The following is a 15,828-nucleotide window of genomic DNA, read 5'->3' on the forward strand; positions in this document are numbered from 1 at the left end:
GATATGCTTATTTAGAAAGTAATTTTATTACATCGCGGATGGTATAAACAAAGTCACAACTTGAATTAAAAATATTATCAACAACTTTAAAACATTAATAAATCACAAAAAATATTATACGTCTGATTGTTATCTAATAATCAATTGTGTGAAGTCGATAGTATGCCAGAGAACTGATTCTTATAGAAAAAAACAGTGTTAAGTTTAAGAGATAAGATGATTTATCAAAAGTCATCATAATCTAAATGTTGTAATACAGACTAACATAAAAACTGAACTCTGAGGATTGCACCGTATAATTGCATAGTTACTCAATGCAAGTAAAAAAAAAAACATCGTTAGAGGGTTTGTCAAAATGAAGTTTTCATATTCATACAAAGACTTATCCTCCCGAAATAAATTAACAAGAGGCAATGGAGATAAGAGAAAACAAAATCGGCAATATTCTTATATAAAACAGCTAGATATGGGATATTGTATGTAATATTTTCGATTTCAAATGTACATGTACTCATCGATGCATGTAAGTTTATTTTATAATATTTCAGTTACTTAAGTAGAAGTTGTATAAGGTAATGTCATGATTATTCAAAATGCATTCTAACACAACACGTGTTTGTTTCTATAAAAAATCATGATGGAAAAAGAGTGTGTGGAAAATTCAGTAATTATTAACAATAGATTATATTGTAAAAGTGACTCTGATTTTTTACATAGTGAAATGTAAACTATAATTGATATTTTATACGCACTAGAAACAATTTATGGCTTTTGCATTAATGAGCCACTAAGACTAACATATATGAATCAATCAGACGTTAACAAAATATGATTTTTTATTTAAAAAAAACATTATTGAAAATTGCAATATATGTTCCATTTCATTCTACTAGCTCTTATCGAAACTTTTGCACTTCAATGTCAACGATATTTGATATTAAATGAGCACTATAAACAATGTATGGTTTCTTTATACATGGTCCATTTACATGATCATCCTTATCGATCATACAAGATTGAAAAACTAAATTTGTGTCCCCTCTCATTCTGCTCGCTCTTATCACAAAAATATAATTGAAAGGTCGTGAGAATGTATTTCATAGATACAATGATGAGTTATACAAATTACAATTGTATTACATAGTTTAAATATTTAAATGCTACCAAAATTGTGAAAGAATCGCAATATAAGTTATGTGTTTATATATGCATTCCTCTATTGTGATCAAATCCCAATGCACGTTTATTCTGAAAGTGAGCCATTTGACAATATTTTTTGTGGCTTTTTCGATAATTCAACTACATAAAATTATTATAAGTTTTGATAATTAAAATCTATGATTTTTGTATTAATCTGAATAAGACATGCGATTGTGGCTCGAGAAAAAATTCTAAGCAATACGGAGACAGCCTTATGTGAGAATGTCCAATTCTTATCGAATTCTATGTAATTAAAGGGTTTATGTCGAAATTCCCACTGTGCAAAAAGGCCTTTACTTACGCGTATGTACACATCTTACATCTTACATCAACGGACGGAGCTTTAGGCAGTCTCCACTAAATGATTTTTCACACAACCTTCTGAGTCAAGTTATTTGAGTTTTAATATAGCCTTTAATTTAGGATGTGTATTTCATAACTAGCAAAACACATCTGATACCTAAACATCGAAAATGTTTGGTGCTTGCTTGCTTGCTTATTCGTCGGAACTTCTTTCTTATTCTGCATGTCCGACGGTTTATACCTGACTTGGCTTTTCTGTAAGTATGACGTCAAAAGCGCGCGTATAAAAGTGCAGCGGGGAATGATATAGATGATGAACTATTCAACAAATACACTTTATGAGCAATAATTGGGCGAGTTCACGTACACAAATGTAAATATACATAGTAACATACGTATTGATGCATATACATAACAAACCCACACACAAAGGGGTAATTAAATATGATGATACTTAAATCAATATAAACTAATAATTGTAAATAATACGGTATTTTAGAACTTTTCTTTTTTCGTCGTTTGTGGGTGGCGGTAATTTTAAAACATTGTTCTTTGTCTGAATTAGAAATGTACCGGGATCGTTTTAAAGTTGTATTTTAGTAATATTTTTTTTTAAAAATGTTTAACATGAGAGATTAAGCCATGCATGTTACACACATAATTACGGATTATTCCTGATAAATATGGCTACATGTGTATATTTTTGTTAAAAATTCCAGGCTTAGTGTGACGTTGGGCTAGCCATCAAACCGCTTAAAGCAACCAATTCTCCGGATCCTGCAATGCGATGCTCCCAGCTAAAAATCAATTCATGGATTTATACAATTCGTCGATAATGAAATAAAATTATTTTGTCCTTGCCACGAACATTTGCGATCGATACACTATAGATAAAAAGCAAAAGAAAACAGGTCCCAGTGCAAGCTTAAAAGTAAACCAAAATGTTGTGTATTGCAAAACATGTAAAAATTAAATAACAACCGAGATGCCTCCTTCGAACATATGTTTTTAGAAAATAAATTAAGACATTCTACACATCGAACTTATAAACATCATATTAAACAAATGATATGAATATATGCAACATTATTTTTTTAAGTAGATTCCGGGAAGATGATTTATCAGTTTGAATTAGTATTCACTTTAATGACAAGCATATTTTGCACGTATGTTATATGAACTTTTTTGTTATGTTATCATATTGCACATATAATAGCACAAATATAGCAATGTGCATGTACGTAAAAGTCATCCAGCAGTTACACAATAAGCTTGCATAAATCGTGTCTTGTGGACATCATACGAAATAAAAGCGGTAAAATAGACGCAATTTTGTAGCTATTAATGCTTTTTGTACACGACATAGCTGCTTAATCATCTGGAGCTAACCCAGTAAGTCAACATATAAGCGTATCGAGCTTATTATTGTATATTCAAGTCGCACCGAGAGTATTCAAACATAACCTCAGTAAATGTATTTCTCACATATTACGAAACTCATTTAAATTAAATTAAATTTTACTCATATAAGTTCTGAATTAAAAACATTCGGTTGGATTTTAATGACAAGAGAAGCGATAGAATTTCATTTTTGTCAATTTTAATTATCAACATGCACCGTATTTTAACAATAAATAACAATATCATGGCAACATAACTTGTTTGGGGATTGATCGTGAAACACATTAAACGACCCACTTTTCCTTATCTCTGATCCAAGTAAAAAAGTTTTTACTTTCTTGCATAAGTACATGAAATTGATGCTGTGAACCACCTAACCCAGTATAATATTGTGTAAATTACCCGCCGTGATGTATCAATTATACATTAGCAAATGGCAAAAACAAAAACGATAACACAGCAATAATCTCTATGTAAACTCACCGTAGTAGTTACCTCCCATGCGGACTATGGTAGCGGGCTATTCTAGGAACAAGCTAAATCTCTACGCGTAGGGTGGTGTACTTATTTATACTACATGTTATGGTATGTCTTCTTTACTTTATCTCAACGATACTATAATAATCTAATTAACCCCATCTTGATATCCATATTTGCTCATGTTCTTGATAGTGGCGGTCTAGCTTGAGTGCAATATGTGTTTAAGATTGCAACTAACGTTCTTACTGATAGTCAATGCGAGTATGTATATTATATCACGTTTAATATTAAGTCTAACGTTGGACATTAATTATGATATAATAGACGGTAAGTCATTTGAGATGTTACATACTACTGTTTAAGGTAAATTTAGGTAGGTAATTAAATCAACTATTCTACACGTAAGTTTTATGTTCGCCTCCCTCTGCCCAAAGGTAAACTTCTAGACTTCTTCACTGCGCGAAATTACATAATTCATACAAGTCAATATTTGACTGCGCAAGGTGCTTGCATTAACTGCTTTATTATGTAAATGCTTAACTGCTTAATGTATTGTTTCGTAAAATACACGCGAAAAAATAGTTCATATACCGCATAAAGACCACATTGAACACTATTCTTAATACTTAAAATTGTATTGCAGTTTATATATTCATTTAGGTGCCCAATCAGTGACCCTGTCTGCAGATACGACTGACGTCTCAGCTGGCTCAATACATCTTACTTGTAACCATGGCAAACACTTAAACGCCTCGTGGTGGCGAAATGGCGAAATAGTGCTGGCAGCGAAAGTCACCGGAGGAGGATGCACGTTTAGCCCCACTGTGGTTCCCGCTTATCTGGCCGACTGTGCGTGTACAAACACAGAACACACATGTACACTTCAGTCCTTGTCAAGGTCTAACGTGGGGGACCAATGGGCGTGCTCTGTTAGAACGTTGATTGGTGCTATTCAAAAAAGTAACATTCTGATATTGACAGGTATCTATGACAACGTAGTTCGTTATATATGTATACAGTATGAAAATTAAAAAATGTATTTGTTAACATCCAGATAGTGCAACATTTATTTGCCAATTCATTTTAAATTGTAAATTAAAATAATATTTGTTAACAGCCAGAAGAAACGATGCCTTAATAACAGAGATTGCTTGTTCGCTTGGTGGCGCTGTTGGTGGAATAATAATTATTGTTATTGTAGTCATCATAATGAAGCGTAGAAAACATGGTAGGTACCTTCCAATGTACTCGAATTATACACTATGTGCATTTGTGGCATAATGCTTGCTAAACAGGTCGAAATATAACTCAGATAAACTTTGATCACAGAAATTAAAATATTCTGACAGTACTTAATAATTTGTATTGTCTTTTTTTAGCGGGATAATAATTATCTTATACTGATATTTTAGGTTATTCAAAGATGATCGACAAGTGAGTATAAGCCTTTAATTGTTTTATAATGTTGATAAAAAACATTACCGAAACAATATTTATGTTGCCTTTTTCGTTAAATTTCTTGGTAATATAAGTTCTTTTGTGCAAATTTAAATTTGCCATGTATAGCCTTTATTTATGGGCATAAAGGTATTGATAATTGTGTCTTTGCTTAAGCCCTAAATCGAAGACTGACGGAGATAGTGATCGGAATCGTGGTGAGTGATGGCATTTAAATACAAATAACGTTCTTACCTTGCGCAAAGTTCACAGACCCCGCGAAAACACGTAACATTCACAATAACTATTGACTATTAAGACTTGGGTGTACAAAGTTTTAAATTAATTTTTTAGATAATGACATTGGAAGTGATGCATTATGTGACATTGTGAATTCATCAATAAATAACGACACCATCGACGATCTGAAGTAAATGCATGAAAAGGGAAAATCATCTATTTTGAAAGCCAGACGAACTAAAGCGTTTTAGTCGATAGCTACTGCTCTTACGTTAAGCTTGCTATACAAATGAAGCATACATTTGTTCAGAACATAACTTATTAAATTAGCTGAAATGAAATGAAGTTTAATCCATTAAATACAATTCCTTCGCAGTGACCTCATATGGTTTTTAGAAGGCAAATGTTTTGTGTAGTCATTCTTTATGTCATGCTTACCTCATGAATTGATGTGCTTAATAAATGTGATGCTCCATCGACTTAAGGCTAACACCAAACAAGCCCCACTTAGAATATGTACACTGTGCTTTTGCATAAACCATCAGTATATTTACAAGGAACGTATTACTAATAACAAACAATATTCAAAGATGGGACAAGTTTAAAAGAGAATCGAAATTGTCCTATGAATGTGTACCAGTGATTAAGAGTAAAATGAATTGATAATGTGATTGCCCATACATTTAGTACAAATTGTTGCCCTCAGTGGCACTTTATATATTAATAAACAACATTTACTATGTTGATATATCATGAGAACAGTTATTTTTATCGCAATGCAATATCACACGATATGATGTTGTATCGGTCAAGTCACCTGCTAGAACGTGGTAACGGTATAATAAAATGAATAATAATATTGCGCACCAGGACAGCAATATTGTATTTGGTCAACACAACTGAATACCTCCATTAATTCAAATGCAAAGTATCAATCAAAAACCATTTTTACTTGTTTTTCCATTTAAGTAACAATGGCCTTTACCAATTCACGATAAACACAATCCCAAACTAGGTCTGCATTAAAGATACATACAAATGAAATGAAAGCACAATACTTAAACCCTTATAAAACTTTCTGAGAGGACACTCTTTTCAATATTTTAGTAACACCAATATCCCTAAATGCAATCCCTTGGTATATCAGTCTGAAATCTTCCTACAAACTTATAAATTTGAAGAGTGTTCGTTTGGTGCTTTAATGTTATATTGGTTGTAATTGAATTGTATATCATCATAATTATTTGTATGTTATTTTTGTTTGTTGTACGCCAAAAATAGCAATAAATATATAGTTACGTGGAATGGCGTTACGGGCAATAGGTCAAACTATGAAAATTGTAGAATAATTATTGTTAAGTACTTAATTTCTTAAAGACGGCATATATTGAATTTTCAAAAAATGTGATTTTAGCAGCTCTGGTCGCAATTATATTAGCAAAAATTAATTTCACATAACTTGGCAACTGTTTCGTGTCGGGGATTATTATGAATTTATACAATGCGACCGAAACCACTTAATGCATATAATTTATAAATTATCCGACGCTTATGCCCATTCTAATACAGAACGGAAGTGTGTGTGTGTGTGTGTGTCTATTTGTGATTTAGATATGCATGTTACGATACTATTGTTAAACTTACCTGTAGTATTGTTTTTTAAATACACATGTGTTAAGAGTTGTTTCGTGCTGGCTTCATACTATTATTGTTTTAAAACAGTAGACGTATTGTGTTATAACTACGAATTAATTTATATACTACTTAAAACGTCTAGCGAATCACTTATTCATAGATAATGTTATAATGCCACCCTTTAGTTTTTATTCAAGCAAATATACACATGAAAAGAGTGTGTGTGTTTTATGTAAGAGTTACCGCCGCTAGTCGAAACCTTAATCGTTTGACTTCCAAAGTACATACTAAAACATCAATGCCTTGTTGTCGATTTCACTTGTTTGAATTAGTCTATCATGGTCATTGGGTATACAATTGTCATTGTTATCTAAAACTTAAACTACGATCTACGATAGGTAGTAATCGTTTAGTCCGTCCAAAACAATACGAATTATCCGTTTACAATTCAACTTTTTTTTTAAGTTATTACCAACGAGTAACAAAGCTTCAAAAAAAGTCTGTCTTCTGTCTAAATTGTACGGAAATTAAGTCGTTTAAAATATCACTATTGTCAATATTCTGCAAAACTTCGTTTACAGTTGTCATAATGGTAAGCGTGTGCATTTGTCTTTGTATAATTGAAGTGCTATGAATCCATTTCAGAATTTTCATTTTGAAAAAAAGGTCGTTCGCCGGTCGCGTTTGTCATTATTTAACATATGTACATTTGTAGTACGGTCAAAACGTTTTGTATTGTAGACTTAATAAACAAATATCTCGTCACGGCCTCATGGGGCCCCTTAAAGTCGCGTGGCCAATAGGAAGTTGCCTACACTGCCTAATGGTTAATCCGGGACTGACAGGTGTGGTTCATTTTGACGTGTTCAATAAAAACTAGATTTTATACAATTTTAAAATATAACTTTATAATCGTTGCGGCCAACAAGTTTAGTTGAATAGTAAATATGTTCTGATATCTTTGTTATTACTATTGTTATCCCAATTCGTTGAACCGATTTCTTTATCAAGTTGCTGACACTTGTCAAGTAGTGCACAAAATAACGGATCTTACTGACAGCAAAACATGATTTTACAACAACATGAAGCCAGATGGACGTTTCTTCGGTGACTCTCGATAAACCTATAAAATCGAATCCATTTTCACATTAAATTGTTTGATTATCAGTGACAAAAACGCTAGTTTTCTCCAAATAACGGTCACCGGTCTGCAGCCATACGGTGGCCAATCTTACAAATAAGATTGTAATGAGTTGAGGAAATAATGAGCCTAAGACAATGAAGCTTGGTTTACATTGTCAAGAATTTGTACCACTGAATGTATAAAAACAACATATTATGTCAGATTGAAAATCTTTGAATAATTGCCGGCTCACAATGATGTAAATATACTGAGGATAAACTACGACTTGCAATAGAACATTAACGCCAAAGTATAAATGCCAATGCTCGCATTTATATGCCAAAGTTTAGATATCGTCAAAATGAGGCAACACCGGACATCATAACAAACAAGTATTGTATGCTCACCAAAATTAACCCAACGTCCAACTTTAAAGAAAACGTAAATGATGCATCACTAAAATATTGGAATCTAAACATAGACAAAATGCAAAGCAAAAATTATCATATTAATATTGCGCATATTAAGAATAGGACGGCTAGATCATTGCATGTTTACGTATATTTAAAAAGTGGGAGATGGAAGAACGTTACTTCGTCTGATAAGGCAATGTTCTTTTTAGTGCCTCAAGTGAGTGCTGATGTTTTGTTAAGTAATACAAAACCGTAACAAAAGAAGTAATTGAAAACTAATTAGCGGCTGGCTTATTGATGATGTCATTGTTAGTTGAATTGTTTTACTAATTAGTACAGCGTTATAATTGTTTGTTAAAATGTGCAGTTAAGCTTTCGAGGCGTTTAAATTTTCATTAAAATTCATGGGCACTGATGCGTTTCAATCTCATGTTGCGAGTTAAATTAAAATTGCTGTTTCAACTGTGATGACAATCCGGATGTTAGAACGGAGAAGTACACTGTTTTTGGGACCTACACATAGTTTGTGAAAATAAAACAATACGACAATACATGTAAAATGTGTATATAATAATACATTATATAACTTATTATAATTGATTCTGTTTAGCACTGATTACATCCTTTTAAACTTTTCAAAACATATTTCGATCATGAATTATTGCGATGATAAGATTCTAGATGAAATCACATGATAAATGAATGTCAAATTACCATTTGTGAAAATGGTCCAACAATTAATACTTTGTTTAAAATGAATAAAACATAAAGAATGATAGACATAAGTAAGTGAGCCGTTCAGTACATGGTCTTTTCACAAAGGCATCACGATAGGTTTTTCGGTGCGATATTGCAAATATTCTACATCACCTGAGATCTTATTGTTAAAAAAAAACATTAAAAAAAGCTTGACTGGTGAATAGTGTCTCTTTCAGATAATACATGTATGGTTTGTTTTAACCAATAGCTCTCAATATCCAATGCAATCTTTAACAACGGGTCAATAAGTGTAGTGTCCCTGCTATAGGGTTCAATAACTATAATACATGCGATCCAAAAGTCCAAGAGTAAGATTTATTGTTGACGTTATTTGTTTAAATAAGATTACGATAAACATGTTTATGACTACATCAGAAAGACGGGCACATTTTTCCGAAATGTTTTAATGTTGTCTTTCGTGAACCGTTTATCATAATTTGTGCAATTTGCCTGTTTAAATTATAGTCTGTGTCACGAAAAGAGAAATGTTCAGACCATATTTTCGGATCGGATAATCTTGACGGGAGGTTGTAAAATATCTCAGAGCCATATGAATATAGTACTTAAGGTAAGTTTAAACAACATTGGGTGTTTTAACACAATACTAATAAAAATAATTGATGCCTTAATTGAGACAGAAATTAACTATATAATTAATTCCACTATATAAATACTTTTTCTCTTCATATGCAGTCGTTTATTCTGTATATGTTCATGAGATATGCTTTATTGTGTGACAATCGTGCTATTAAGTGGAATCAAACTCACGCGAAAGGTGATCACGAGTCGACCGGATAGGAACATGATGACCTCCGTTCGTACTTTTTCGTCTTAAAGAATGTTGCATTTTTTGCACTAACGGTTATCCACATTTAATCGATTGATTTGTAATATTGTGATAATGTGGCGAATATTTCGCTTTAATTGTCGATTTAGAAGAGAGAAAATATTGGTATGCGAAACAAAAAAACACAAGAAGAACAATGCGGTGTCGAGCTTCGAGATATATTTCTGATTTTTCACGTTTTAGGTGTTGTAGGTAACGTAGGTGTTGTCATGCATAGTTCATTTTAAAGCCTGTTATCATATCACATAATAGTCTGAGTTGTAACCATACATTTTACTTTGTGGTGACTGAGTTTTGTATTAACTATTATGTCATCTGTAAATTAAGCTTCTAGCTTCACACCCGAGGGCTTGATACGTACCCATGTGTCTTTACCAGTTTTCTGGGATTATAGTTGTATTGTAAGTTATAAATTCTATATTTAAAAGAAGCAGATGTTTAATTAACCACAACTAGCAATCTTGACAATTCTGTGATATTATAAACGAAAGGAAACTTAAGCTTCACCAGCAGGGAGAAATTTTAGTACAGCGTGAGACTGGTTCTTTATTTATTGCAAGGGTTGTAAAACACTAACATTCAAAACAAATGTACACAACACGACAAACACAAACAGCCTTAAACTTCACGCTTAGCGCGGATATTTAATAGAACATAACAATATCTTGCAAGACGGTTACATAACATTCACCTCTGTGTTGGGCTCAGAACGGACTACTGATACGAAAGCGTCTCATTCATGTCAAGATCATTCCAATCGTTCATCATTGAGGTTACAGTATACTAAACAATCTCTTGCACGACGGTTACATTGCATTCACTGCATTGAAGAAAACCATCTCATACCATGATATCTTATATCAGTCTTAAATAATTATTATAAAATTGATATGTTTTTTTATGTTAAGAAACCAACATACATAAATACGTCGAAGCAATGCCTAACGTCACTCAATAAAAATGTGTACAATTGTTTACATTTGTGAAGTGCGTGGAATGATTCCATCTGTGTAAATGGGCAATAAAATAGTTCCAAAGAGTTGCATTAAAACTCACAAGTTTTTGCACGATTTATCGTAAATTTTAAAGTCATATTTCTTAATTTAATGCATGCGATCTTAAATATCCACTCAAATATACATTGAATGCGTTTGTATCTACGATAAGTCGAGTACAACGTAGTGCCTTGGCACAATTCCGCTGTGGTGTTGCACCTCTTCGTATAGAAACAGGACGGTATGAAGGTGTACCAGAAAATGAACGATATTGTTTTATCTGTTAGACTCGTGTCGAAAGTGAAGAACATGCCCTAATGATGTGTCCGCTATATGAAAATATAAGATCCAATTTAACAGAAAGTGCTCTGTTGGTAAACCCAAATTTCAACGCAATAAACCCAAGAGAGAAAATGAAATTCTTGCTGTCAGATGACCGCATCATTAAACTCAGTGCCAGAGCCTGTCATGACATCTTAATAAAGAGACGCAACCACATGTATATATAATCCATTTAATGTGTGCGCATAGTCAATTGCGTATCAAATAATAATACATTTGTACTTCGTAAGTACAAAACTGTTTATAATGTACAAATTGAAATTTTCTCTTACTGTATTGTTCGATGATATATTGTCGTGAAGAACACGAGAATTATTACTGTATTGCCGTTTTGTTTGTTTTGTTTACGTTTCTTTTGTGTCATTACTTTGAAGGAACAACGTTTTTCACGATTTTTGTTATCCTTACATGTTTTCCACGTGCATTTGCCTTTTGTTACGGCGGAGTATATTAATTTATCAAATAATAATTATTAAGTTTTGGCGGGGAATGTATTTTCCCGCCTACATTACGTCTTAATATGTAGCGGAGTATATTCAGTGTTACTGTTTTGTTGCTGTTTTGATACACCAATTGTGGCGGAGACAGTGAATGTATATAAAGGCGGTTTACCACGCTGTTAACGAGTCTTTTTTTTCTATGAAATTAATGGATAAATAATATTTGAAACGTTTGAAAAAAATAAAATAGATTTAAACAAATAGAATGTGTTATTATTATAAAAACAAGGAAACAACTACGATGTGTCAGATTAAAATAAATATCCAATAATTCAGTCTTGGAAAAATAAAGGAAAATAATCTGCGACATTGTTTGGTGCCGGAACCCGGGAATTACTGGGACAAAAAGTGAACTGTGGACGTGTGTGACAGTCAACAAGAAAGAAAAAACTGTGAGTACATAAACTGAGTAGGAAAACAACAAAATGGCGAGTCTTTCAAGTTTAAAAGGTATAAGGACTCGATATTAAAATATATAAAAAACTAAGATAGATAAGGCTTAATCTTGAATTGTGATTTTAAATCAGTGGATGTGAAACAAATAGAAAAAGACGCAGTAATGTGTGTATCTGTGTTAAGAAAGTTTTGTGAAAAACTTGAGAACCAAAGGGACAAATTGGTGGAGTTTATTGGCGACAAAGATCGAGTATTCATTGATTTAATGCTAGATGAAGATTGCCACTTAATGCTTGACACTTAATGGTGCATTGGTGGATTAGAACAAGTTATTAGAGAAAGTGAAGAGAGATTATCAAAAGCAGCGTCTGAAAGTGAGAATATGTTAGAAATGCAATATAACGTGCAGAAAATGATGTTATTTCAAGTACAGCAGCATAGAGAATTCTTTGAACGACAAGAACAACGAGAGACAACTGCTGTGAAGTCTGTGAAATTGCCAAAACTAGAATTACATTCATATGGAGGTGAAAAGCTAAAGTGGACAGAATTTTGGGACGCCTTTGAATGCCCCATACGTGTCAACAGCAAACTATCGCCAATAGAAAAGTTCAACTATTTCAACAGCAAGCTGTTTGGAGAAGCTAAGCGTGCGATATCAGGACTTTTCTGATACAATTGAAAGGCATCTCCGCCGCTTAGACGTACTCAAGGAAAACATTGATCAAAACATATTTTTTTCCGTCATTCGTTCCAAATTATCAAATGAGGTACTGTTTCAGTTGCAGCTTTTGAAGGGCATAAATAACGAGTGGGCAATACCTGTTCTTCGTAAACACCTAAGAGAGTATGTTATTGCGAGAGAGAAATCCGAAATAAAACAAGTAAATGTAGATCCAAAAAAGCAAAAGAACTTAAAATCACCAGTTCGAAATAAAGCGCCGCTACAGAACAAGAGTGGCCTTATAAGACCTACAACTGAAGGACTTGTTGCCAACGCCGCTCAATTTAAATCAAGAACAACAAGGTACGCTGACCAATTTCGATATTGTGAACAAAGGCTTTGGAGCGACGAGTGTCAACAATATCACACTATACTGGACCTGAAGAAACAACTGAAAGGGTCATGTTATATATGCCTGAAATTCGGGCACAAAACCAGTGAGTGCAAACGAAACAAAGTGTGTGTTCATTGTGGAAAGAAAAATGATCACCATAGAAGTCTCTGTCCAACAAAATTCAAAAATGATGAAAAACATGAGAGTGCTGTTTTCTCAAAAGAAGTTTTTGTTCCTCCAGAATATACAGACAACGCAATACACAATAAACAAGGAAAAGAAAATGTTTTAGTATCATCGTGTGAACAAACAAACAGCAAAAGCACAAATCTGCAATCCTAAATCTTCGAAGGAACAGAAAGTTCGACTTCTCCTGGATTGTGGATCAAAACGGACATACGTCACCGAGAGACTAGCAGCTCAATTGGGTCTTCAAAAAGGAAAAGAAGAAGAAATTAAGCTAGTGACATTTGGCTGCAGCAAACCAAAAGTAATAAAGACCCCTTCGACAGAATTACGTATCAAGCTTAAAGGTGGAAAATACCTTAATCTCACAGCAAACATTGTGCCAAGCATTACCGGTACGATTCAGCGTAAGCCGATTACGTTTAATAAGACACTTCAAGGATCTTGTGCAGCATTTTGAACTATCAGATACTTTTCCAACTGAAAGGGAAACATCTTCAATAGAATTACTAATTGGAAACGATAATTACTTGGATGTAGTTCTCAGTCAAAGATTTCATGTGCATAATGGACTTTACTTGCTAGGGTCAAAATTAGGATGGCTACTTACTGGTCGTTCCAGTGAGCGTGACACAAATACCAATGATACAAATATGCTGATATTAACGTATGGTGACACAGGCTCAAAAACACACGTGTTCTCATCGATTGATTCGTGTTTACAAACAAAGCCAAATATTGAGGATTTTTGGAATATCGAGTCAATTGGAGTGACGGACAAAGATGAAGACACAGATGATCAAGTTGCGATGAAAAAATTCCAAGAAACCCTAATATTTAAGGACGGTAGTTACGAAGTAACCTGGCCATGGATTGACGAACACCCTGATTTGCCTGTGAATCGAGAGCTTGCTATTGGTCGTTTGCGATCGATTCTGAATCGGATGAAGAATAAACCCGATACGATGGAAAACTATCATAATATTATTCAAGATCAACTCAAGAACGGTATAATTGAGCCAGTAGCTGACGAAGTTAAGGACAGTGTGAAACACTATATACCACATCACCCAGTTTTGACACCTCAGTAATCAACGAAATTGGGAATTGTATACGACGCCTCTGCCAAAACAAGTTCAAACAATAAGTCTTTAAACGAGTGCTTGTATAGAGGTCCTGTTTTATTAAACGATTTGTGCAGCATTCTACTGAGATTCCGTCTTCATAAAATAGCCGTTGTAGCAGATATTGAGAAAGCATTTCTGCAAATAGGACTTAGAAAAGATCAACGAGATGTCACCCGTTTAATGTGGCTAAAAGACCCAAGATACCCGATTGTGAGCTGTGACAATATACAGGAATATCGGTTTCGCCGCGTTCCATTTGGCATCATATCTTCACCATTTCTTTTAGGAGCTACGCTAAAATGCCATTTGGAATCATACAAAGGCGAAATAGCCAACAAATTACAGCGTTATATATACGTTGACAATCTAATAACCGGAAGTGATTCTGAAGAAGGCGTGATGAACCTATAACCAAGCCAAACACATGTTTAACGAAGCGTCAATGAACCTTCGATCATGGATTTCAAACAGTGAAGCTGTCAACAATTACATGCAATGTGAAGATTTAACCAAAAGATCAACTGAACAAGTTCTTGGTCATGTATGGAATGTTGAAACAGACACACTATCAATTTGCACAAACGTCAAGGGTCATAAAACAAGCGCTATCACCAAAAGGAACGTCCTAGTTCAAATAGCCTCTGTGTTTGGTCCGTTAGGTCTATTTTCACCAGTGACAGTGCAGGGAAAAATAATGCTCCAACACTTGTGGAAAAAACATAATGATTGGGATCAATGGTTGGATGCAGTAGACGAACGCATATGGAAGTCAATAGAATCAGACATTGAACATATTCACCAAATTGAAGTGCCGCGTTACATTGGACTGTTAGACGTATGTGAATCAGTTACGCGAACATTACTTTGCTTTTGTGACGCCTCCGTCAACGCTTATGCTTGTGCGATATACCTACACGAAACTAATGGATATAATGTGTGTTAAGGTGGATGTTGTGTTTTCCAAAACAAGAATTTGTCCAATCAAACAACTGACAATTCCAAAGCTAGAGCTGATGGCGATTTTAATTGGAGTACGTTGTCTCCAATTCGTAAAAACAAACATGTTTACAAATATACAATACATGTATTTGTGGTCAGATTCTCAGTGTACATTGAAATGGACAGATTCGAGCAAGAAACTACCAACATTCGTAAAAAAATAGAGTAAAAGAAATCAGAGAATACACAGATATAGAGTTTAGATATGTTGCAAGTAACGACAATCCAGCCGATGTTGCAAGTCGTGGATCATCGGCTGAGAGACTGAAAAATAATGCAATGTGGTGGAATGGTCCAAAGTGGCTACAAATCCAAAACAAGATTGTCCAAATGGCAAGATTGACATCGATTCGTATGACGATGAACAAGATTTCAATAAAACGGACA

General features: G+C 33.8%; 1 protein-coding gene across 3 annotated transcripts; it reads left to right on the top strand.

Moving 5' to 3' along the window:
- Nucleotides 1-3,498: 3,498 nt before the first annotated feature.
- Nucleotides 3,499-5,540, top strand: LOC127834469 (uncharacterized). 3 transcript variants are annotated; one of them, XM_052360326.1, is made up of 6 exons: nt 3,499-3,645; nt 4,045-4,365; nt 4,502-4,612; nt 4,797-4,818; nt 4,999-5,039; nt 5,176-5,540. In XM_052360326.1, the coding sequence occupies exons 1-6, from the start codon at nt 3,600-3,602 to the stop codon at nt 5,253-5,255; spliced, it is 621 nt and encodes a 206-aa protein (XP_052216286.1). In that variant the 5' UTR covers nt 3,499-3,599; the 3' UTR covers nt 5,256-5,540. The 3 variants fall into 3 exon arrangements, with proteins under 3 accessions (XP_052216286.1, XP_052216285.1, XP_052216287.1); XM_052360325.1 differs by having other exon boundaries at nt 3,558-3,711; XM_052360327.1 differs by lacking the exon at nt 4,999-5,039 and having other exon boundaries at nt 3,559-3,711.
- The last annotated feature ends 10,288 nt before the right edge of the window (nt 5,541-15,828 follow it).

Source organism: Dreissena polymorpha, chromosome 6 (genome assembly GCF_020536995.1).
Source record: "Dreissena polymorpha isolate Duluth1 chromosome 6, UMN_Dpol_1.0, whole genome shotgun sequence".
Classification (NCBI taxonomy): domain Eukaryota; kingdom Metazoa; phylum Mollusca; class Bivalvia; order Myida; family Dreissenidae; genus Dreissena; species Dreissena polymorpha.